Here is a 24,875-nt window from a genome sequence, read left to right as displayed (position 1 = left end):
GCTACAACTTGAGAGGGTTGCAAGGATGAGCCGGGGAAGAGAAGGTTAAAAATGTCCTTGGATATGGAAGACATAATTTTGTTTCGGGAGTTATATTGCAGAGGTGATGGTGAGGCTTCTGGGGGTTGGGAACTGTTGGAGATGGGACTGGCTGGAAGAGAGAATATGTGTAAGGGCTGAAGTGAGGGGCAGGTTGGAGCAGGTGAGAGGTCATTTGGGAGCTTATGGAGTCCTTTTCTTTTGGTACTGGGGATTGTACTCAGGGAAACTTAACCATTGAGTTATATCCCCATGTCTAAAAAATTTGAAATAGGCTCTCATTAAGTTGCTGAGGCTAGTCTTGAACTTGGAATTCTCTTGCCTCCTAGTTGTTGGGATTACAGGCATGTGGCATTGTGCCTGCCTGAGGCCTCCTTTTGGGGCTTTCCTGGGTCCTGACAGAGTGGGGCAGAGGGGCAGGTGTGTTTCAAGGCCAGTTTTAGCATGGAGGTGTTGGTGGGGGCAGGTGAAATCTTGAAAGGCATACTTGTGCTTCAGGTAGTGATGGTAGTGTGGAGGTTAGAGCAGGGTTACTTTACATGACTAGGTGCCAGCTTCAGAGAATTAGTAAGAGGTGTTGTTTGAAATTCTCTAATCTTAATATTTTTTTTTCCCTATTCCTAGACACTGCAAAAAGCCTTTGACTTCAAACTGTACAATTCAGATAACAACACCTGGGAAAGGCAAGAAATCAACACCAAAACCCATCCCTATTCTAGCAGCTGGCTTTTGCCCAGACAAAATGTCATTGTTGCTTGTATATGGCAGTTGGTTTCAGCCTACTATTGAGCGAGTGGTACGTAGATGCTACTCTGGAGAAAAACAATATGGCATCAACCCATCCTTGGGAAAGAGGAATTTTTTTTTTATTATTATTTTTTAAGAACACATTGGCTACTCATTGGAATACTTAAGGAGAAATAGGACCTTTCACTGGGTGGTTTATTTTAATTTGTAAGAACTTTGTGTTCTATTCAGCCCAGTATACCTAAAATAACATTTTCACACTTACTTGATATAAAGCATTGTTTTGAAATATTTAATGTTGTTTTACACTTCCCTCTTTTGGCATTTTGTCTTCTGGTGTGCATTTTATTTTACATTTATACATCTCAGTTGGGATTAGCCTCCTCTTAGTGCCCAGGAGCCTCATGTTCCTACTGTTAATGTTTTGGTTAGCACAGGTATGACTTGTGTTGAATTTTGCCTAGTTACATAAAATGGAAATCTTCATAAGAGCCCTTTTTGATAACACCCATTGTATTTTCTAAATGGGATTGCAGTGGGCAGTGCAATGACTTAACATTTTTTACTACAGAAGTTTCTTCGAACACTTGTGAATTATTGGCATGTTCATATAGGTGATTACTTGAGCTTGCATTTTTAGTACTTAATAAGGCCCTCAGGGAAACTATGAGTGGAATAATGCATGGCCACCATTTGTTGAGTTAAAAAGTATCTTTTTCGCTGGGTATGGTGGTGCACACCTGTAATCCTGGCGGCTTGGGAGACTGAGGCAGGAGGATCAAGAGTTCAAAGCCAGCCTCAGCAAAAGTGAGGTGCTAAGCAACTCAGTGAGACCCTGTCTCTAAAAAAAAAAAAAAGAAAAAAAGGGCTAGGGATGTAGCTCAGTGGTCGAATGTCCCTGAGTTCAATCCCTAGTATCCCCGTCCACAGAAAAAAATAGAATACCCTTTTTCACCATTATTTTTTTCCTTTGGTGCTGGAAATTAAATCCAGGTCTTCATGCATCTACCATGGAGTCACATCTCCAGCCCAGTGGATACTTTTTAAAAAAACCTAATGCATAGATTTAAAAATAAAAATCTTCTGGGTGGGGTGGCACATGCTTGTAATCCCAGCACTCAGGAGACTGAGGCAGGAGAATTGGGCAACCTAATGACATTGCCTCAAAAACTTAGAAAAAAAAAAGTGCTGGGGATGTAATTCAGTGGTGGCGCACCCCTGAGTTAGATCCCAGGTACTGCCAAAAAGAATGAAGAAGAAAAAAGTCCATTTGCTCCTTTAAATTATGAATGTAAAAAATTCTGCAGTGTCTTCGGAGTTTACCCATTTCCCCAGTTGCTGTAAGAGTGGTGATTGTGGCCAACATTTTAGTGAGGAAGCCTTCCACACTAATTTTTTTATTTTTAGAAAATGCACAATTAATCATTGTTTGTCATTTTGTTCTTATTCCCAATTGCTTTGTTTGACATTCTTTTCTCTTCCCTCCATCTCCCTTCTTTTAAAAAATATTCGTAGGCTTTAAACTCCAAAGAAACTCATATGTGTTTAGTAAGAGATATTTCAAACTGCTGGGCCCCAAAAGTAGAAACAGCCATAACAAAGGTAAGTACATTCCACATTCCAAGTAAATTAAGTAAAAATGACATTTGGGGGGAATTGTTCTGTATTATTAAACTTCATTTATCTTTTTAATTCTGTACTTTGTGATCTTGCCTTAAAAATTTTGTGTGATTACAGTTTTAGATACCAAGATTATAAAACTTCATTTAGGTGCTCTTGATTTGTTGACTGAGAGAATGGTTGGCTGGTTAGAATTAAAAACCTTTCTTGCCCAGGTATATGATCATCAGGACAGGGAATACATAGCAGTGAATATTAACTTTGTTAATGAATGGTTCTCAGTCTCAGTACTTTAAAAAGAAATCTTTATTGAGAAGAATATTGTGTTTTAGGGTGCAGTAAAACCACAATGAGGCTAAAATTTATTCCCACACATAAAGAGCATCATTGTGGTGCTGTGCTTTGAATATAACTAACTTGGTTAACTTGGTGTCTGCATGTAAATGTCACGTATTTAACAGTTTAAGGGGAATGGGAAAACCCAGACATGCTATGATGACAACCACATGGTTTCGCTTCTGGCTGAGTTTCAGAGATGACACTTTTCTCTTGGCTGTCTGAGCATTTCTGGCAAAGATTGATTTTTGGAGGTGGTTATAAAATGTATAAGTTTGCTCTTTAACATTTTTAAATCAGTGTGTCCTTGGGTAATCTGTAGGTTTTGCTTCTTATTTTTTATTCCTTCATTTTGAGGGGGATGACTGGGGATTAACTCAGGGCACTTTATCATTCAGTTACATCCCCAGTCCTTTTTATATTTTATTTTGAGATAGGTTCTCACTTAGTTGCTGAGAGCCTCACTGATTTGCTGAGGCTGGCCTTGATCTTCTGATCCTCCTTTCTCAGCCTCCTGATTCATTGAGATTATAGGCTTGCTCCACCATGCCCGCTGTTTTTCACTTTTAACAAAGTCTCAGAGGTTTTAAAGCCATGTATTCTCAGGTTATTATGTTAAAACTTAATTTGCCAACATTCAGTTAAAATTTACATTGTATTCCTATCATGACAATTAGATTACGTTGAGTTTTTCAATCGAAAAGCCTTTTGAAGAGTTTTGTTTTCTCATTAAGGAACCGTAATGAGTAAGGCATAATTTCCTTTTATACATTCCCAAAACTGTGTTTAACAGGTGAGAACACCAGTGATGAATTCTGAAGCAAAAGTTCTGGTGCCTGGGATTCCTGGGCATCATGCTGCTATCAGGCCTCCTCCACCAGCCAAGGAAGTAGAGACCAAGAGGAAATTAGGAGGAAATGAGGTACTGCAACCCCTTTGACCAGATACTTGAGTTTGAGTTTTTAGAGTGCTTGGGAGAGTGTAATAAGTATATTGAATAATGCTAAAGCTGAATCTTTATAAGAAATGTCCTAAGTTTGTTGCTGTTCTATGTTCCTCCCAGGCAGCTTAGGTCCCCAAATTCTAGATTGTCACCTTTATAAGACTTGACTTGGTCACTGTTAAGAGAAAGTGGAATTTTTTTTTATTAATTTTTGGCCATTTGTTAATAATTAACAGGATAATATAAAATTGAATAAGCCAGGACTTGCTGTGATGATTTTCATTGGGTTTCGCATATTGCTGAGTTCCAGTGATGCCTCTTTTCTCTTGGCTGTCTGAGCAATCCTGGCTGGTTTTGTGCCAGTTGGTCTTTAAAAATGGTCATTATAATTGCTTAAAATGTTTATAAACGTTATTATTTTTTTCACTCTCAAAACCCTTCTGTAGTTATTGTACTTAATCTCTGCAGAGTTCTCCTCTTCATCTTTCATTCACATTCTTCACTTTTGTCTAAGTAATCTAGAATTTTATCAATTCTTTAGCTGGAGGGTTGGAGGTAACCTAGCTATTCATAAACATTATTCCGTAGTAGTGTGATATCTGGCCTTAAATAAAAGTATGAGCTTTCTTTAGCCTGGCCTAGATTAATTTCTTTAATATCCTTCCTTTTTAATGTTTTCCATATGTTAGGATAGATCAAGTAGGAAGCTTTCCAGAGCACATCTGTTTGCTTTGTTAGTCATAGAACAGATTTATATCTTCAGTTTGCTACCAAGGAGCTGGCAAATTATGGTTTCAGTCAGGGATCAGTTCTTTCAATTGGGTATTTTGTATCATAGTCATGTATGTTTAAATTAAGAAATATTATCAAGAACACTTGTCTGTAGTAAAGCATATAGCTAATAAAAGCATCTAGCTAATAAAACATTTGGAATCATTAAAAAATAGGAAGACATTTTATGAATTGTTTTGAGTGCATAAGCATGCTCTGTTGATAATTTTTTTTCTTCCTTTTACAGATCTGAAGTTTTTGCCAAGAGATAGTTAGATTGGGGGTAATGGGTTGTTTCTTTTGCTTTAGTAATCAGATGCCAGATCCTTAACTCTGTTGAATCTTCCATAGTGGTATTCTGTGAATTAACATTTTCAAATCATGCTTCTTTGGCATTCATATTTTTTGTTAGCTTATGGAAACTTGAATTGGAGATGTTTCACTTGTCTTCCATGTAGTCCTTGTGGTAGTGAGATTCCATTTGAATAAAAATGAACATGTTTGGTTTTTTTGGGGTTGAAATGATTCTTTTTTTTTTTTCCTTTTTTAACAGGGATATATTAACTCAAGGGGATGGGGTTGTGGCTCAGCAGTAGAGTGCTTGCCTAGCACGTGCAAAGCCCTGGGTTTGATCCTCATCACCACATAAAAATAAATAAAATAAAGGTATTGTGTCAACTACAACTAAAAAAATATCTATTTAAAAAACCGTCAAAATTGATTTTATTATTATTTTACAAGTTAAAAATGAAAAATAATAATAGATCCGTTAAACATTAAAGAATTCTTATTAATGTTAATATGAGAGAAGGAAAAGAAAAAAAGACAGTAAATCAGTTGAGTGTTTTTTTGTCTCTCAACTATATTAGGTCTTTTTATTAAATTATTTAAATTTTTTTTTAAAGCAGATGTACACAATACCTTTGTTTAATTTATTTATTTTTATGTGATGCTGAGGATCAAACGCAGTGCCTCACACATGCCAGGCAAGCTGCAGTCCCAGCCCTATATTAGGTCTTCTCTGATTGATCTTAATAGGTTGTTTCTGTTCTGTAGGTTAGCATTGAAGAACGTCTGGGAGCAATGGATATAGATAAAAAAGAAGAAAAAGATGACCTTTTGCAGACGAATAGCTTTCCAGTTCTTCTCACACAGGGTTTAGAAAGTAATGATTTCGAAATGCTAAATGTAAGTATTTTAGCAGTGTTTCTTTTTTTTTTTTTTTTTAATTTTTAATATTTTTTAGTTCTCGGTGGACACAACATCTCTGTTGGTATGTGGTGCTGAGGATCGAACCCGGGCCGCACGCATGCCAGGCGAGCACGCTACCGCTTGAGCCACATCCCCAGCCCCTTAGCAGTGTTTCAATGAATTAAATTTTTTAGTTTTTCCTTGAAAGTGATACAGCACATGACAGTGAATCATCATGTTGTATAGCAGTTTGTAATTAATATTTTGTGAGTTTAGTCAAATGTATATAATATGGTGACATTATACAGACAGTCACTAACCTACAGTGGTTTTGTGTTGAATTCCTTTAAACCTGGAATGCATTTTCTCATAGAAATATTGTTCTGAATTGTTAGTTTTTAGGCTTTAGTTTACAAAAGCCTTTATAAAAATAGCGTAGCTGAATTATAATACTCAGCATTCTAGATCACAATTTATATTTTTTTCTGTAGGAAAATGCGTTCCTGAGTTTTTACTCTGGATTCCAGAAACTTATTTCCCCCTGGCCGTGAGAGGGGGCGGTGAGGTGGAACCTTGACAATGGGTAGGAGATTTGGGGGGAAATTCAAGAGGGTTGGGGGATATGTTGTAAAATATATGAAGGCAAAAGTACTAAAAATTATATGAAAGTAGGCATTTATGACTGCTGTGGAAGTTGGTGACTGCTTGTATGAAGTTACTCAATTTAATCCTCTTGAATTTCATAACGTGGTAGTGCTCTATATAGAATTTTTTTTTTTTTATTTTTCGTTTCTTTTTACCAGAAAGCATTTGAAATGTTTAATGAATTTTTTTTAAAGAGAGAGTGAGAGAGGAGAGAGAGAGAGAGAGAGAGAGAGAGAATTTTTAATATTTAGTTTTTAGTTCTCGGCGGACACAACATCTTTGTTGGTATGTGGTGCTGAGGATCGAACCCGGGCCGCACGCATGCCAGGCGAGCGCGCTACCGCTTGAGCCACATCCCCAGCCCCTATATAGAATATTTAATTGTGACATGCATTCTCAATGATTCAGCAGCATCATAGTTTCAGTCATAGTTGTATAATTTGTAATCTATGAATAATGTCTTTGATTTTATTTCTAAGTGGTAATATATTTGTGTCTAAAGGAGGTTTTACAAAATGAGAGAGAAAATTAGCAAGTCTAAAAACCTCAAATTACTTTTAAAGACGTTTTAGAAGGTGGATTTTAGTTTACTGTGGCAAAACAACAACAACAAAAAACACCTAGGTGAGGATTTTATAAGAAAGAAGCTGTAGAAAACAATTGACAGTATTTTTGAAACGTAATATAACTTGCCTGTCATCATTGCCTATGTAACTATGCTTTGAAACATTCCTCAGTGGGTGAATCAGGTACAAAGTTTTTTTCTTTTTTTACTAAGAAACATTTCAAACTTTTTTTTTTTTTTTTTTTGGTGGTATTGGGGATTGAACCCAGGGCCTTGTGCATGCAAGGCAAGCACTCTACCAAATGAGCTATTTCTCCAGCCCTCAAACTTTTTGAGTAAAGTGAATCACCATCATTCAGTTTCAGAAATTATCAACACTGGCCAATCTCTTATGGTTCATTTACCTCTCTACCCCCCCCCCCCCCCCAGGTTATAGTGAAACAGATCTCAGAAGTGATCAAATGCCATTTCATTCATAGATACTTACCTATTCAAATTAAAAGCAGCTATAGTCCATTGCTTAAAAAAATAACCACAGTCCATTATCATGTCTAAAAAAGTAAACAGTAATTCTTTAAAATTATCAAATGTAATTAGTGTTTAAATTTTGCTTTCTTTAAACAGGATCTCAACAAATTATATCCTGTACTTTGTTGTTATGTCTGTTCTGTGTTTTGTAATTTACTTTTTGGAGACTCTAGACAATTTGTCTAATAGGGAGTCCCATGTTCTAGATTTTTTTTTTAAATACTCATTTTTCTACCCATATTAAAAAAATTTTTTATAGTTGTAGATGGACAGCATGCCTTTATTTTTAATTTATTTATCTATTTATCTGTCGAACCCAGTGGCTCTTACAAGCTAGGCAAACTCTACCACTGAGCTACAGCCCCAGTCCTCATGTTCTGGATTTTGCCTACTCTGCCTCTGTGGTATCCTTTAGTATGTTCCTTTGTCCATCTTGTTTCCTGAATACTGGTAGTTAGATCTAGAAACTTAAAGACATTTAGTATCAAATCTCTTTTAGCAAGAACTTCTCAAAGGTGTTAATATGTAACTTTTGTCAGATGTCATAGGGTTGTTTGAAAGACAAATGCTGTTTTCAAATTATAAAGCTTTTTGTATTACTAGGTAGAAGCAATTGGAAATTAGTTGAATAAATTATGTGCTTGAAAAGATTGTAAAAGTTACAGTGAAGCGCTCTTAAAATAACCTGTTTTAGAAGTGAGAAGTAAGCCAGCTGTGGTGGGGCATGCCTGTAATCCCAGCAATTGGAGAGGCTGAGATAGCAGGATTGTAAATTCATGGCCAATCTTAGCAATTTAGCCAGACCCTAAGCAATTTAGCTAGATCTTAAGCAAATTAGGGAGACCATGTCTCAAAATTTTAAAAAATAAATAAGAAGGGTTGTGGGTGTAGCTCAGTAACAGAGTGCCTCTGGGTTCAATCCCCAGTAGGCCCCCATTCCCTCCAAAATGTTCAAAGTAACGGTGATAGTATATTACCTGGGCATTATGCATTGTGCGAGCTTGGTGATGCATGCCTATCATCCCAGCTACTAGGGAGGTTGAGACAGGATTGCAAGGTCATGACCAGCCTTAGCAATTTAGTGAGGCCCTGTCTCAAAAAATTAAAAAGTTAAAAATGACTGGGGATATGGTTCAGTGGTAAAGTGCCTCTGCATTCAATTCCTCATACCAAAACGGGGGGTGGGAGGCAAGTAAAAACAATGTTTTCTCCCACATAAAATAACTTTACCAGAAGCTGCCTTACAAAGATACATGATGCATAGGAGGACATTAAAAATAGGAATAAGGAAAGTGAGCAAGGACAGGGATATTTATTTAATTTATTTAAATTAAATAAATATTTAAATCTATTTATTAAATTAAAATTACTTAAATATTTTCTAGGGGCTGGGATTGTGGCTCAGTGGCAGAGTGCTTGCCTTGCATATGTGAGGCACTGGGTTCGATCCTCAGCACCACATAAAAATAAATGAATAACATAAAGGTATTGTGTTCATCTACAACTAAAAATAAATGAGTAAATAAATAAAAATAAATATTTTCTAAAGGTTTAAGTGAAATCTAGAACAGATCTAAAACAGATTAAAATTAAAACATTAAAATCACAATGGATGCAAGAAATTAATTAAAATGGAACCCTGCTTAATTGAGTATTGAATCTAGGGGTGCTATACCACTGGGTTATACCCCCATTTCATTTTTTATTTTGAGATATGGTCTCACTAAATTGCCAGGCTGGTCCTGACGTAGCCTTCTAAGTTAGATTACAAGCTTTGTGCCACTATATACCTGGCTCAGACTTAAGTAACTGGAGGTCTAACCCATGTTTTTATAAGTTGGAATATTCAGTATTGTTATGATGGTGAATCTCCCCCAATCAATCTATATATTCAACCCATTCTCAATTAAAATTTCAGAAGTCCCTGTCAGTCATCTTTTAGAAATTGACAAAACTGGTCTTGAAATTTATAGGAAACACAAAGGATGTGAAGTCACCAGAACTATATAACTAAGGTTGGAAGAATTACCCTACCTGGTTTTATGATAAAGCTGTGTGATCAATATAGTTTAATATTGGTGAAAAATATAGATTAAGGGACAAAAACACTCCACAAATAAACTACACACATTGGGGGGAAAAACCTATCAGCTTTGTTTCATATATCATGTAAGAATTAATGGAAAGTAGACCATAGGCCTAAATATAAAACATAAAACTAAACTTCTAGAGGAAAATAAGGAGATTTTTAAGATACATCATGAAAAGCATGAAAGGTTAAAGAAAAAATTGGTCACTGGGGTCAGTGGTGCATGCCTATAATCCTAGTAGTTTGGGAGGCTGGGGCAGGAGCATCACGAATTTAAAGCCAGTCTCAGCAAAAGTGAGGTGCTAAGCAACTCAGTGACACCCTGTCTCTAAATAAAATACAGAATAGGGCTGGAAATGTGGGTCAGTGGTCGGGTGCCCCTGAATGCAACCCCTGGTAACCCCTTACTCCATCACCACTATTCCCTTCCCCGCCAAAAAAGGGAAAAAAATTGAAAAAAAAATGATAACTTGGACTTCTTGAAAATTACAAACCTCTTCTCTTGAAAAGATAATGTTAGAGTCATGAAAAGAGAACCTGTAAGCTGGCAAAAATATTTGAAACTTGTATCAGACAAAGGTGTATCTAGATAATTGAAAGAACTAAAAAATAAGACTTCACTCAAGAAAAAATAAAAAAAAATGGTAAAGATTTGAACACTTTACAGAAGAATTCCAACAAATAATAAGTATGCATGAAAGTATATGTATTATTAATCACAGAAATGTAAATGATTACCATAAATAACAGTACATATCTGGTATAGGATGTTGAAAATTAAAAGATAGTGTAGTATTGTGGAGAATGTAGAGTAGCTCACACACTTTTTGCTGTTGGGAATATAAAATTATACAGCTACTTTGGAAAACAGTTTGGCAGTTTGTTTATTTATCTATTTATTTTTGTACCTGGGATTGAACTCAGGGGCACAGGACCACTGAGCCACATCCCCAGCCTTATTTTGTATTTTATTTAGAGATCTGGTCTCACTAAGTTGTTCAGAGCTTCATAGTTGCTGAGGCTGGCTTTGAACTCATGATACTCTTCAGCCAGAGCCGCTGGGATTACAGGAGTGCACCACTGCACCTGACTAGTTTGGCAGTTTATTAAAAATTAAAAATAGACCTACCATATGATCCAGTCATTCTGCTCCTGGGTATTTTATCAAGAGAATAACACATTGCCTCTAACCTTGATTTGCCAAATTCAGTTGGTTGTTTATTGCCCAGATTTATTTTAAATCATTTTTGTAGACAATTTTTCCTGATTGTCCTTAGTTTCTTATATTATAGTTACATTGATGATACTTTTATTTTTTTCCACAGAAAGTACTCCAAACTAGGAATTCAAATCTGATAAAGAAGACTGTGTTAAGGATACCCTTGCATGCTGTTATTCCATTGTTGCAAGAGGTAACTGCTTCTTTTTTTCATTTTAAGATCCTAATCCTTTGAATTAAAGGGAAATGCCAGTGTCTAGAGAAGTGGATTTGTGATCCTTACTCATACTTAAGGATGCATGGCATTTAGAGAGGGAGTGATGGATGAATTGGAGGAAAGTGCTTTGGAAGGGTTGAAAAAAAAAGGGTGAAATTGAATTTATAAGCCAATAAAAGGAAATACAATGGACATTTTTACCTTTATTCCATTAGCAGGGAGTATGTATCTCTTTACCTAGAATGCAGTTGCAACTTTAAGGTGAACCATACAATGCTGTTTGTACAGAAGATCACTGCATGGGGTGATTGTAATAGAAACCCACATTTGGTTTTTCCCTTTATTTCCTATAAGGAGCTCTGACCTCACTTGAAATGATTTTTGGATATGTTTTGATTTGCTTTAGTGCAGTTGGGGTGTTAATCTTTATGCCTGTCGGTGTGGAATTATAAAGAGCATAACAATGATCTGGTTCAGCCTCAGGCCTATACAAGACTAACTTTCACTGTCTCCGACAAGCGGTTGCCCTGTCTTTGCTTAAGTAAGTTTATTTAACAGTGTTAAGAAAGGATAGGTAGCAGCTGGACAAAAGAAGCCAGGAGCAAGGGAGTGGTGGAGAACAGAAAGCCTTGAGTGGTACCAAGGACTAAATAACTCCAGCTCAGGCAAATCACAGGTTTGGAGCCATTTGGGTACCTTAGGTGCATCGCATTCAACAGAATTCCAATAATTTGGTAACCATTATTACCTTAAGGAAAATCTTTCTCTTGGTTTCTTTTAAAAGCATACATAATTGTATTGAAGGCTTAAAGAGTGGGTACAAATTATTAAAAAGTATATCTAAAGATAAAGTCTGTTCTTTGTAATCAGTAATTATGCTGTTTGCTTAACATGTTGAAGTGCTTTGTGAGAGTGAGAGTGGTTTTGTTATTAATAGTGGGAGTAAGGTTTACCATTATTGGTAGTGAAAACCTCTGTATTTAAAAATGCAGTATAAGGCCAGGCGCAGTGGTGCACACCTCTGATCCTAGCGGCTTGGGAGGCAGAGACAGGAGGATTGCGAATTCAAAGTTAGCCTCAGCAACTTAGTGAGGACCTAAGCAACTCAGCAATAACCTGTCTCTAAATAAAATATAAAGAGGGCTAGGAATGTGTCTCAGTGCCCGGGTTCAATCCTTTGTACCAACACAAATAAATATGCAGTATCATATATTAGACAAGTTTATATGCTTTTTTTTTTTTTTAATATTTATTTTTTAGTTCTCGGCGGACACAACATCTTTGTTGGTATGTGGTGCTGAGGATCGAACCCGGGCCGCACGCATGCCAGGCGAGCGCGCTACCGCTTGAGCCACATCCCCAGCCCCAAGTTCATATGCTTTTTGACTATTAATCAACTCCAAGGCAAAATTTGCCTGACCCTGATTTTTTTTGTGTATTTAAAAAATTGAGATAAAATTCACCTATTTAAGGTGAACAGTTTAGTGAATTTTAATACGTTCATAGGTCGTGCAGTTGGCATCCCCCCAAAAATTCTGTACTCAGTAGTAACTCTACTTCCCCTTTCCCCAGTTATTGTCAATCATCGAGTTTATTTACTATCTCCATGTATTTGTCTATTCTGGACATTGATTCATATAAATCCAGTTCTAGATTTCTTTAGGTAATTACTCTTGTGGGAACAATTCAAAGTTTGTTGAAGATAGACTACTAAATGAAATAATTTTCAGCTCTTGTTGTACACTGGGAACTAATGAAGATTATAGCCTCTGAAGTGCTGTGGCTAATAATGTTTTTCTCTTCCTTAGCTTACAAAGAGGTTGCAAGGACATCCTAATAGGTAAGCTGTTTAGATGACTAAATTGCCTATTTTTAAAGTAAATTAGAGATTATTGTTAAAAACAGCAGTATCTGAAAGTGTTAAATAGTATTAGGTAACCCCATATTCTGACGGTAGAATTCTTCAAAATGTTGGGGCTGGGGTTGTATTTCAGCAGTAGAGTGCTTACCTAGCACGTGTGAGGTGCTAGGTTCGATCCTCAGCTCCATAAATAAATAGATAGATAGATAGATAGATAGAAGGTATTTATTTATACAACTAAAAATTTTTTTTTACAAAGGTTAAATGTCACTCTTCCCCCATTTTAGATTAAATGATTTTATTTCTAAGATTTTATTACAGTTTTTTTTTTTTTTTGAGAAAGCTCCTAATTAGATCAGATTTTATTAGGTCATTTTAATGAGTTAGACTCATTTAATGAGTTAGTCTTAATCACTGTATGTAAAATTGACAATTTATAGTATTTGCCCAACCTCTAGTAGGTGTGTAAGAGACCATAAAGAAATGTCTTAGGACTGGGGATGTGGCTCAGAGGTAGAGCACTTGCTAGTGTGTGTGAGGCCCTGGAATCAATTCCCAGTACTACCATACACACACACACACACACACACACACACAAAATTTAGCTAAAAGACTAAATTTGTAGTCTTTTAAATTTGTAATAATGCTATCATTGCTGTGTATATTGTATGGCTTTTCTTTTTTGATTATTTTCTGTTACCTTTCTGAGCTCACAAAAGAGGAAAGCTAAAGAACTCTTGAAATAGAACTGGCTCTCACAATTTAGGTCTATATTTATTTGCCTTTTAATATTGGTGTAGAAGACTTTGCTGTTTGCTTTTGAAGGTGAATATCAGATGGTGGGTTTGGATATCATGAACATAAAATGCCAAATCAGTTAAGCTCAGTTTGGATGAAGATTATTGTTGTAGTATCAGTTAATTTGAAGTAAAGCATAGGTTTTATTTTGAAGTTGTTTTGGAGGGACTGATTTTTGTCTTATTTTTCCAGTCCCTACTCTAGGAAGTTAGTGTTTTTCAGGAATCTCAAACTCAGTGAAAAATACAACATGAATATTAAATGCATAGTTTTTTTATTTATTTATTTTTGAGAACAAAGAAGTTTTATTGATTTGCTAGCAGAGAAATAATATAGTGAAGTAAGTCCTCAAAGCCTGCACTTCTAACTGCCAAGGGGAATACAGGACTTTTAAAAGAAGATAAAATGACTGTTTTCCAATATCATTAAGTATAATTAATTTTTAACTTGCATTCTTTTAAAATATACTTTTAGTTGTAGATGGACACAATACCTTTGTTTTATTTTTTATATATTTTTATGTGGTGCTGAGGATTGAACCCAGTGCCTCATACGTGTTAGGCAAGTGCTCTACCACTGAGCCACAACCCCAGTCCCTCAACTTGTATTCTTGAGAGAGCCATTGCTTCAGTTTCTAGGTCCAGAGTTGCTTTATTCTTATGGGCAGGGAGTTGTTGGTTTCTCTGCTGTACAGTCATGACCTTGTATGATGAAGATAGTAAGAGCCACAAAACCTTCCTGAGGAGAGAATTTTGCCTGCCTTCAGACTCCAGCTGCAAGGTCAACTCTTCCCTCCGCCTCCAGCCTGCCAGCCCACCTTCCAGACATCAGACTCCCACGCCTCCACAGTCACATGAGCAAATCCCTTAAAGCCTCCTTCTTGATTCCATTTCTCTGAAAATCAGTTTCAGAGGTCTTAGTCCATAGAAAGCCAGCTCCATTCCTCAGGGCTCAAGGTGAAGCAGAACATCATGGAGGAAGAGTATGGCATTGGGAAGCAGCTCACATGGTAATCAGAAAGCGGAGAGAGCTAGTTGTTGATTTATTATGGTCATCTTCACAGCATAACTTCTAGATCTTCACTTGCCTATCTGTATTTTTCTAAAATTTTAACTCGGTTGTATTTAGTTTTGAATTTGTGGATATTTACTTGGAGTTTTTTTTTTTTTTTTTCCAGTGCTGTTTTAATGGTTCAGTGGTTGAAATGTGTGTTAACGGTTCATGCATCATACCTATCCACAGTAAGTATATATTCTGAGTATCAATAGTTTGGTTTTGCTAAGCATTATAAAATTTGATAAATGCTGAACAGAACCATCTCTTATCTTTTTTCTTCACCCACTAGATGTTTCTTTTAGAGATTTTATTTTTTCCCAGGTGACTTTACATGAATCCTTTCTTAATTAAACTGTGTGACCCTTTTCCCTCCTGAATCTTAAAAGTAATATATAGTGTATAAGAAGGCTTTTAAAAATACAGGAAGGAGAAATATTATATATTGATATATTAATCATGTTTTTCTCTACACAGTACTTGCTCAGCAAAATTGTTACATTGTGTATATCCTTACCCTCCTCTTAAAAAACACTGCCAAGTTTTAAACCCTTCATATATGCTGACATGTCTGTCTTGCCTTGTCTTGGGAGGATAAAAATGATGTAAAATAACTAAACTGGTGTTTTTTGTTTTAAACCAGTCCACAATTTTTATTGCAGTGGTCGTTTTTGTGAGGGTGTTACATTGAAAGGTCTTATACAGAAATTGCCACCATATTCAATATCTTTAGTGTTTTAAGACTCACATGGTGAATATAAAATTCTTAAGATTAACAGTATACACTCAGTGGAAAACAAAAAAGGCACTAATAGCTATTTCTTTTAAAAAGATCTTCAGGTGATAGGAATGAACACTGAGGTAATAGAATAAATTGATGACATAGTTAATGAAACTTAATTGGCATTCTTTTTGGGTGATTACTCTTTTTTAAAAAAGTGTTTTAATGCATAGTGTTATATTTGTGCTGCCATGTCTCAAAAGAAGGCTTGCCAAGGTAGGTGGAGTATATGATGCTCCAGTGCCTTATGGAACTACAATCAAGTGCAACTATAAATAATACTGAAAAACGTTCACCATCTGATCACTGTATAATACTTTCAAGGCATTTAGTCTGCTTATCCTTTGCAGTATTCTAAGCCATTCACATTGGCCATCACATTTATTTTAGTGCTTGCCACAAGGGAGGCATAAAACCTGTTGTTTTGGCTAAAATGAGACAGTGGGTTCTATGTAAAAGTAACCATATTAAAGGGTCTAATGGCAATCACTGACAGGCTGCTTAAATGACTGGTATCTCCATCATTCACTGTGTTGCAAGGGCCCAGTGTGGAAAGGAAAAAACAACAAAATAAAACAAAACCAAAAAAAAAAAAATACTAATGCTTTTTCAATGGATTGAATTGGAGAAATTAAATCCCCTTAAGAGCCAGGTGGCACTTAATGGGGTTAATATACGACAATTTTTATTTAAGTGAAATTACTGTGTGGCCTCCCAGTTTCTTTCCAAATGTCGAATGGTTCTTAATATCATCCAAGCCATTTACTTGCCACTTGAGTTTAATACCTGTAAATTCTTTTTAATGGCATCTTTAGAGCTAGTATAAATCATCTTTTTAAGGGTACAGTTTCAAGATCCCAGAATATAAATAAAAGACTTTTTTATTGAACTGTTTTGTTTCATGTGTGGCAATGTACAAAGCCTACTGGCAATTATTCACAAGCAGCAACTTCACAAAAGATGTGTAAGAGTCCTCTATAGTATCACCTGTCACTCACCAAGATCTGCTTTGCCTCCTCTACAGTAATTATTTGTCTTTTTTTTAATCACTTAAACAGAAGAGAACTGTTTTCTTTCTTTTTTTTTTTTTTTTATCTCCTTGTGTAGAAGATTTCCTTACTTTCATATCATTAAAAACTTTGATGAGGGGCTGGGGTTGTGGCTCAGTGGTAGAGCACTCACATTGCACATGTGAGGCTCTGGGTTCCATCCTCAGCACCATATAAAAATTAATAAAAATAAAATAAAGGTATTGTGTCTGACTATAACTAAAATAAAATATTAAAAAAAAAACTTTGATGACTTCATCATTCACTGTAACTCCAGATGCCATAGTGTTTGAGGCTGTGATGTGTCAGCTGCTCCAGCTCTGTGGCTCTGGGAAGAGGAGGAGGGGCAGGCAGACAGCAGCAAGTGCAGGGTATGCCAGGAGCTCTAAATTGGCATTTTGTTAGAGTTGGCTGCCAGCCTTTCATTGGTATGTGAATTATATTATTTATTCAGATGGAAGAGAAGGAAGATAAAATCTTAATGTCAGAAAAAGTTTTTTTATTAGTTCTTTGTTATCTGTTCCATCAGTTATATTTTTAAACTAGAAATAGAATTAAAATTATATACTCTGATTTGATTGTCTAGCACTTTAAAAATACACCTCCACCCCCTTTTTTTTGCAGTACTTAGAATTGAACCCAGTGCCTTGCACAACTAGGCAAGCACTGTACCACTGAGCCATATCTCCAACCCACAGTATTTTTTTCCCACATTTTCTCATAGTGATGAGATTTGTTGTTGCATATTTGTACATGCATACAATATAACATTATAATTTGGCTCAATAAATTTTCTTGAAAAGTTTTAGTGGATCACTGAAAATCCTTAATTGCTCTTTTCTCTTTTTGGACTGAATCCAGAGGCACTCTACCATTGAGCTACATTCATAGCCCTTTATTTTTTACTTTTTTTTTTTTTTTTTTTTTGAGACAGAGTCTCCCTAAGTTGCCTCGAACTTGCAGTCCTTCTGCCTTGGCCTCCTAAATCACTGGGGATTACAAGCATGCACCACTATTTCTGTCCAGCTCCTTAATTATTCTTTAAACTATAGCTCTTCCTTTCTTAACATAGTTTATACAACTCCTACATGGTCCCTCTTCCTTTTCTGTGTCTCAGATTCCTTTTGGCTTTAGTGATCTGAAACAGTGAGAATTGTTAGATAATCTGCTTCGAGGTCAGCTGTGCATTCTTTGTGTGAATAGGTGTACAGACAAGCAATAGAGTGGATTAGATCTCCTAGCCTGCAGGAATCCTGGGAGGTGAATTGAGGGCAGTGGTGTGTGGAGTGGCTCTGTAGCATGGTGATCTGCATGTGATGATTAAAGCAAACATGATATGTTTTAGAACCCTGGCTAGAATACTGGGTGATACTAAATCTCAGTTATTTGCTTAGAAGCAAGAGGCCCAGAGGCCTTGAAGTGAAATCTCTTCTGGAATCAACTACTGAAGTGAGCATCATAGATTAAAGATATATTTAAGTTTATTCTCTAAGCCAGCAACTCTGTTAGCCATAGATGTTTAAGGCACTCTGATCCCCATCTTGGATCTCATAGTCTGAATGGGGGTACATAAATGGGAGATGATGATAAATTGAAATGTAATCACAGTAAACCTTGTGTAACTTATTTTTGTGCCTATCTGCTGTTTACAAACAGGAATGAAGTACCATTTTATGCACAAGTGTCAGAAATAGGAGATTAAATAAAGGTTGATTATAGGAGAAAGTTAGGGTCCCTTTTCTATAGCTCTACATGGACAAAAGATTTTCTCCTTTGATGATTTATGGGATTCAATAATAGGAATGCTATTTGGGTCAATTCTGTCTTCTTTTGTTCTGTCCTACTGGTCTCTGGGAACTGGGAAAAACTCCCTCTAACTCACTGATTCTTTATGGTAAGGATAGATAATGTGCCGTCATTGGAGAATAAGAGTCAGAGGAGAGTCCCCTCTAGCCAGAGATGTGTCATAGAGATGTTTTTTAAATTATATACATTGTACTGATTTTACCTGAAATAATTTATCAATACGAAGAACTTCCATCCTGTAGTTTTGCCCTACCTGGTAGTTTTCTCCCTCCTAACCATGTATCATCATTATTATTTTTTTTTTAGAGTTGTGTTTTTTTTTGTTGTTGTTTGTTTTTAAATTTTCCTGCTGGGATATTGTGGGCCTTTTGTGAAGATTTGTGATGTTGCTTGGCTGTGTCCCCAGCAGCCACTGCCATTGGAAGTACTTGTTAGCAGATGCTTATGTAGTGGCTGAACGCTAAAGTGGAGCTGATCTGATCTGTATATTTCTCATCTCTGTATGTGATAATACCAAACAATCATTTTTCCCCTGCTAGTTGCCTGATCTGGTACACCAGCTGGGGACACTGTATCAGCTAATGGAAAGCAGAGTCAAAACTTTTCAGAAACTTTCACATCTTCATGGAAAGCTTATCCTTCTAATCACACAGGTGGGTAAATGAGAGTATTTCTAACCAACACTTTTGATTGTGATAGGAATGGAGTATAAATAAGATTGCTTACCTAATTAATAAGCTGTTCATGGTGGCACATGCCTGTAGTCCCAGCAACTTTCAAGGTGGAGGCAGGAGAATTAGAAGTTCAAGGGTAGGCTAAGTAACTTAGTTAGGCCCAAAGCAACTTAGATGATGTCTCAAAACAAAAATTAAAAAGGACTGAGGATGTAGATTAGTGATAAAGCACCCCTGGGTTCAATCCCTGGTTACACCCCCTTTCCCCAAGGCGGTGGGGGGCATTGTTTACCTGATATTTGAGGGCTACTTCATTTAGCTGGAAAACAGAATCCAGGCTGTACCTTGTAAATATTATCTATTTCACAGTTAGGAAGATTAGTTATACCCCCCTTTCAACTTATATTTAAATTGTTTCTCACTGGGATATTTCAGTTGTTAATATAGCTAGGTTGATAATGATATTATGAACAAGATACAGGATTTTTCTGCAGTTAAATTTTTGGCAAAGAAATATACTCTAATCACCTCAGAGGTTTTCCCAACTTTTACAAAGTAATTCTTTTCTCCAGGTATTTGAAGGTGCTCCCCCCTCTCCCCCATTTGCTCCACATTGTATTCAGACCATTCATTCTTATGGGAGGAGAATGAATGGGTGATGGTGGGAGATGGGTGTGGTAGTGGTTGGGATACTTGGGATAGATATGTACTTTGCTTAAAAATTCTACTTTTTCAGGTTACAGCGTCGGAGAAAACGAAGGGAATGACTTCCCCTGGACAGAAGGCAAAGTTGGTGTATGAAGAAGGTAAAGATGGCAGGAGGGTAGAATCTTGAACTGAAATAGTGAAATGTTTCATAGTGACTCAGTTTTCTTACTGTGTGAGAACATTCATATAAAGTCTTGCTTTGAGGGGCTGGGGATGTGGCTCAAGCGGTAGCGCGCTCGCCTGGCATGCGTGCAGCCCGGGTTCGATCCTCAGCACCACATACAAACAAAGATGTTGTGTCCGCCAAAAACTAGAAATAAATATTAAAAATTCTATCTATCTCTCTCTCCTTCTCTCTCTTAAAAAAAAAATAAATAAAGTCTTGCTTTGACAAAGCTCTCTTAAAATAGTCAAAAGTCTGTGGCAAAAACCTATGATAAAAGAGAAGGTACAAGTATGATACAGTGACAGAAAAGGTGTGGAATGGAAGAATCCTGAGCAAATTTTATGCCAGTACATGTGAAAATGTAGGTGAAACTAGTACTTCATTAGAAAACTTTAATGACCAAAATTGATTTAAAAATCTAAAATTGAGTTAATTAAAACCTTATAGGATAGGATACTAGGCCCAGAGGTTTATTTTTTGGTATTGGAGAATAAACCTGGGGGCACTCAACCACTAAATCCCCTTTTAATATTTTATTTGGAGACAGAGTGTCCCTAAGTTGCTGAGGCTTACTTTAAACTTGTGATCCTCCTACCTTCACCTTCCTAGCCACTGCGTCACCGTGCACAACTCTTGCTTTCACACATTTTAAAGCCATAGTTCTCTAGCTTTTTGGTATTAAAATTCTTTTACTACTTTTGTGTGTGTGTGTGTGTGCATTTGCAAAGTGTTTTATTCACATACATATGAATTCCCCCTTAAGATGATGTAGACATGAAGAGACAGGTAGTTGACTCCATAGGTTCCTCATCTTATATTTGCTTCCTTTCTGTCTCCTTTAGTTGGAACCTCTAAATTTTGATGCAAGGTCCAAAGTTGGTTGAATTTTTTTCCCCCATGGACACAACATCTCTATTTTTATGTGGTGCTGAGGATCGAACCCAGCGCCCCACACATGCCAGGCGAGCGCGCTACCACTTGAGCCACATCCCCAGCCCGGTTGAATTTTTTAAGTCAAACATTTTGTGGGAATTTATCAATGTAAATGTGTTTTCAGATGACATCACATCCAAGAATCACATTGTGCTTATTATTACATTAATGATGCTAAAATCAGTGACATTTTCTTCTCCATTTATTTCCCAAGGTGCTTAGAAAATAATATAGCTCTGCTACTACTTATACATTTGAATATTTTTTCTCACAATCATATATTTAACATGTCAGTTAATAATATTTCCATAATTAATATTTTTATTATGGTTTTAAAAAATGCTAATACTTCCATTCTTCTCTGTTTATAAGCCAGAACTTTTGATATAATTTTTCTACATCCAGAGAAATCCAGGTTATTTGGTGGTCCAGAAATGGCTTGTATTTTAAGTTGAGGGTTTGTAGGGGTTTGTGTACTTAGTCTTTTCTAATAGCATCTTGAAGGAATAGTATAAATAGACTGCAGTTTTATTCAGATAAGCTTATTAAATTAACATTATTTCTTGCATGAATGATAGATGAATAATAAGTATTATTAAAAGTAAGTTTAGGAATTTGGTGCGTCTTAGTTTTTAGGGACATGCTCTCTGCTTTGTTCACAAAATTAAAGCTGGATTTTCCCCCTCCCCACAGAATCTTCTGAAGAGGAGTCTGATGATGAAGTAGCAGATAAGGATTCTGATGTGAGTTATTTGTTTCCTGGTACATAAATCTGCCTTTATAGCCTCATTGCTCCATGAGAATGAGCCTTTCATGATTGTTTTCTTTCCTTGACATATCTACCAGGATGACTGGGATGAAGATGAGGAACAGAAAGAAAGTGAAAAAGATGAGGACATTGATGAAGAGAATGAGGAGGAAGATGAAGATGCTGAAGAAAAAGAAGAAAATGGTGAGGACAGAGATGGGGCAAGTGAAAAAGAATTAAATGGAGATTCTGATTTAGATCCTGAAAATGAAAGTGAAGAGGAGTGAAGACAGAAGAGCAAGCCAGTCAGACTGCGAACCCTGACTCACCTTGCCCACTGCTGCGGAGTCCTCCTAGGGAGGGTTGTCCCCGTGCCAGGACGCCAAGGACTGCTGCACATTTCCACATTCACAGCGGCGATTCCCATGCCACCTTGCTGTCCTGAGTGCCCCAGACTTTTAACTGTGTAAATAAGAGTGTTTCATTCAAATGTTAATAAACTTTACACAGTAAATAGACACATTTTCTGCAATGTACTGACATGAGTGTCCAATATATGGTATATTTTTATAATATAATATCTTAATATGATTGGTTATGTCAGGAATTGACTTAAGTGAAGACAGACATATCCCACAGGGTTTCAGAAACTGGACGCTTGTGAATGAGTCAGCTCTTCTCTCAGGTTGGTATCCTTCATCAAATCCATATGTGAAGCAGCACAGTGAAAAGTTTTTAATTTGGTACATTTTAATAAAATATGAAGGAATAACTAAAAACTGGAGTTACGAATTATTGTGATTAAAAAACAGAAACAAAAACCCTATTTACCAGTATCCCTAGCTTGTGTATTAACTGTGGTTATCTGACTCAAGTCCAACTGAAGTTTTGGAGTGCTTCCTCAAAATAACCACTTATTTTTTAAGCTGTCATGTGAAATATTTTTTTAAAACAAAACAGAAAATTATGATAATTAAAAAACTAAAGATATAGCCATATTGAGAAATTTTCTTGGCTGCAGATTGCCTGTACAAAAATAATCAGTGTATATAGATTTAGAAGTGCTCATTACCCGTAACTTTTTTAAAAATTCACTCATAGCTGCTTTTAAAAAGGTTTTCATTTTTATTTAAATTACTAATGAATCAAAGAACTATTGTTTATTTTTTTCTCTTTGGTTTTAGATATTAATGATAACCTTGTTGGAATTTTTTTTTCCAAAGAAAATATTTTTATAATTCAGTAAATTTAATGTTTTTTGTCCTTTTTCATTGCCAACTTGGCAGTGTTAGGGTATCTTTATCTTTAAAACAATAAATTCAACTCAAAGATTTTTTATGTATTAATAAGTATTTTGGTGAGCTACAAAAGCTTTTTCAGATTATTAGGAATTTGCTTTGTTTTGTTTTTTAAAGAATGAGCCAGTATTTAGGAAGGGCTGGGCAGATGGATTTATCTTTTCCCACCTGTGAATATGTAAAACAAATAATTATCTCTTGAGGGACTTTTTAACATCTGTGGCAGAACAGAGGTTTCTGTGCTCAGCTTGCAGAGCTGGAACCCTCAGCACCTCTTGGGAACACAGTTTGAGCTGCTGGTATGATATATAGTGGTATGTGTTTATCAATGGCAATTTAATACCATCTCTTTGTAAAGTGAATAAATACTCATCTTTACTCAGTGCTTGTCTTGTGGTATATGTAGAGGAATTTAGCCATGTGGTTGGGTTTATGGTATGAAGGTTTTTAAAAAGGGATTTTACTCCAGTAGCATTAATAGGTAAATGCTTTCAAGATTCTTTGTATAACCTAGAGTTTTTAAATGAAAGAATCAAGAATTTTGTCTTTAGTGTTAGGTAAAGCTGGTAGTTTCTTGAAGCTGTCCCATGTGGCTGGGTTGTGACTCTACAACGTAAGGCTGCAGTGACAATAAGGAAGAGGCACGTGTGCTAATAGAACAGGTCCTGGGAGTCACATTTCCTTTACCCTAGTTTAGAAGTGAATGAGAACTATGTGATGATATCTTACTCATTTATTGATTTGTGAGTTTTTTTGGTTTAGAAAAGTCCAGAGTTGATTTAGGCTTTTTAATCAAAATTTAATCAATTCTGGTAAATTTTGCTGTCTGGTCAATTCAGAAAATGAAGTGTTGTGTGTGGGTTTTTTTTTTTTTTTAATGTTAGCCTTCTAACCACGTCACCAATCATATGTACATCATATTTAGTTGTCAAATTCTGATAATCCACAATATTCCCCCTCACTTGGTTGAAATTTAATGAGCTTGCATAAATTGTGTTGAACAGTGTACTGCATTCTGGATTTGTCTGTTTCCTTATGATTAGATTTCTGTTTTAATGTTTTGGGCAAGAATCTTTAAGTGCTTGTGTTTGAAATGAATTTGTAGAAGTAAATTCCTTGGGTCTAGATGAGAATATTGAATAAATAAGTATGTTTTGGTATAAGTAGATGTGAAGGCTTCAGGTTTGGTGCCTGAAGGTCAGAACTGAGACCTGGAGAGTGCAACATTGGATGCGTTGACATTTGTCAGGTTCCTGTCTGGATTAATTCCAAAGTTTGCCATTTATTCATCTTAGCAAATGCGTATTGATTGCTTTCTCTCTGCCTAGTATGATTTCATTGCTTGGTATAGCTGAACAATGGGGAAAAATAATACCTGCCTGTTGTGGTTTGGATAAGTGTCCCCAAAACATTGTGTCTTATTAAACACTTGGTCCCCAGAGTCACGTTCTTGGGAGGTGCTAGAACTTTTAGGAAGTGGGTCCTAGTAGGAGGTAGCTGGGGCATTGGGTACAGGTCCTCAGATTATGGGACCTTGATCAGAAGAGATCTCTTGAGCTTTGCTTCCTGGCACATGAGGTGAGTAGTTTGCTCTGCCACAGGCTCACAGCATGATGTGCTGCCATTGACAGAGGCTCAATAAATGGAGCCTTAGTTTTGGACTGGAACCTCCACATCTGTGAGCCAAAATAAAACTTTTCTTCTTATAAGTTAATTGCCTCTATTATTTAATGTTATCGATGGAAAGCTGACTTAAAACGCTTCCTTTGAGGAACTGACACATTACCAGGGAGATCTTGGCAATAAGCAATATGTGATGAGTAAGGAAATTTTAATAGTATGTAACATGATAATTGATACGGGGGAAGAAAAGCAGAGAAGGAGGTGGGTCATTGGGTTTGGGGAGTGCAGATTGCAGATTTAAGTGATCAGAGTAGGACGTACTGAGGAAGGATTTGAATGTAGACCTGGAGGAGGCCTGCGAGTTGGCTAAGTATGGTATCTAGGGGAAGGAGTCTTCTAGGCAGAGGAGATGGCTCGAGCAGAGGCCTTGGGGTCAGCATATGTTTTATTGTGTTGAAATGTGGAGA

General features: G+C 36.4%; 1 protein-coding gene across 1 annotated transcript in view; it reads left to right on the top strand.

Moving 5' to 3' along the window:
• The window catches only part of WDR43 (WD repeat domain 43), a 42,317-nt gene extending 20,290 nt beyond the window's left edge, over positions 1-22,027 (top strand). The window contains exons 8-18 of the mRNA XM_081264764.1: positions 664-835; positions 2,302-2,388; positions 3,536-3,664; positions 5,513-5,644; positions 10,800-10,886; positions 12,719-12,750; positions 14,747-14,810; positions 18,798-18,911; positions 19,669-19,738; positions 21,433-21,482; positions 21,586-22,027. Of these exons, the coding sequence (XP_081120890.1) occupies positions 664-835; positions 2,302-2,388; positions 3,536-3,664; positions 5,513-5,644; positions 10,800-10,886; positions 12,719-12,750; positions 14,747-14,810; positions 18,798-18,911; positions 19,669-19,738; positions 21,433-21,482; positions 21,586-21,774 (1,126 nt within the window). The 3' untranslated portion in view covers positions 21,775-22,027. The remainder of the gene's footprint in view (positions 1-663; positions 836-2,301; positions 2,389-3,535; positions 3,665-5,512; positions 5,645-10,799; positions 10,887-12,718; positions 12,751-14,746; positions 14,811-18,797; positions 18,912-19,668; positions 19,739-21,432; positions 21,483-21,585) is intronic.
• The last annotated feature ends 2,848 nt before the right edge of the window (positions 22,028-24,875 follow it).

This window comes from Spermophilus citellus, assembly GCF_964194105.1.
Source record: "Spermophilus citellus genome assembly, chromosome: 13".
Classification (NCBI taxonomy): domain Eukaryota; kingdom Metazoa; phylum Chordata; class Mammalia; order Rodentia; family Sciuridae; genus Spermophilus; species Spermophilus citellus.
This window is presented reverse-complemented; position numbering and strand designations above follow the sequence as displayed.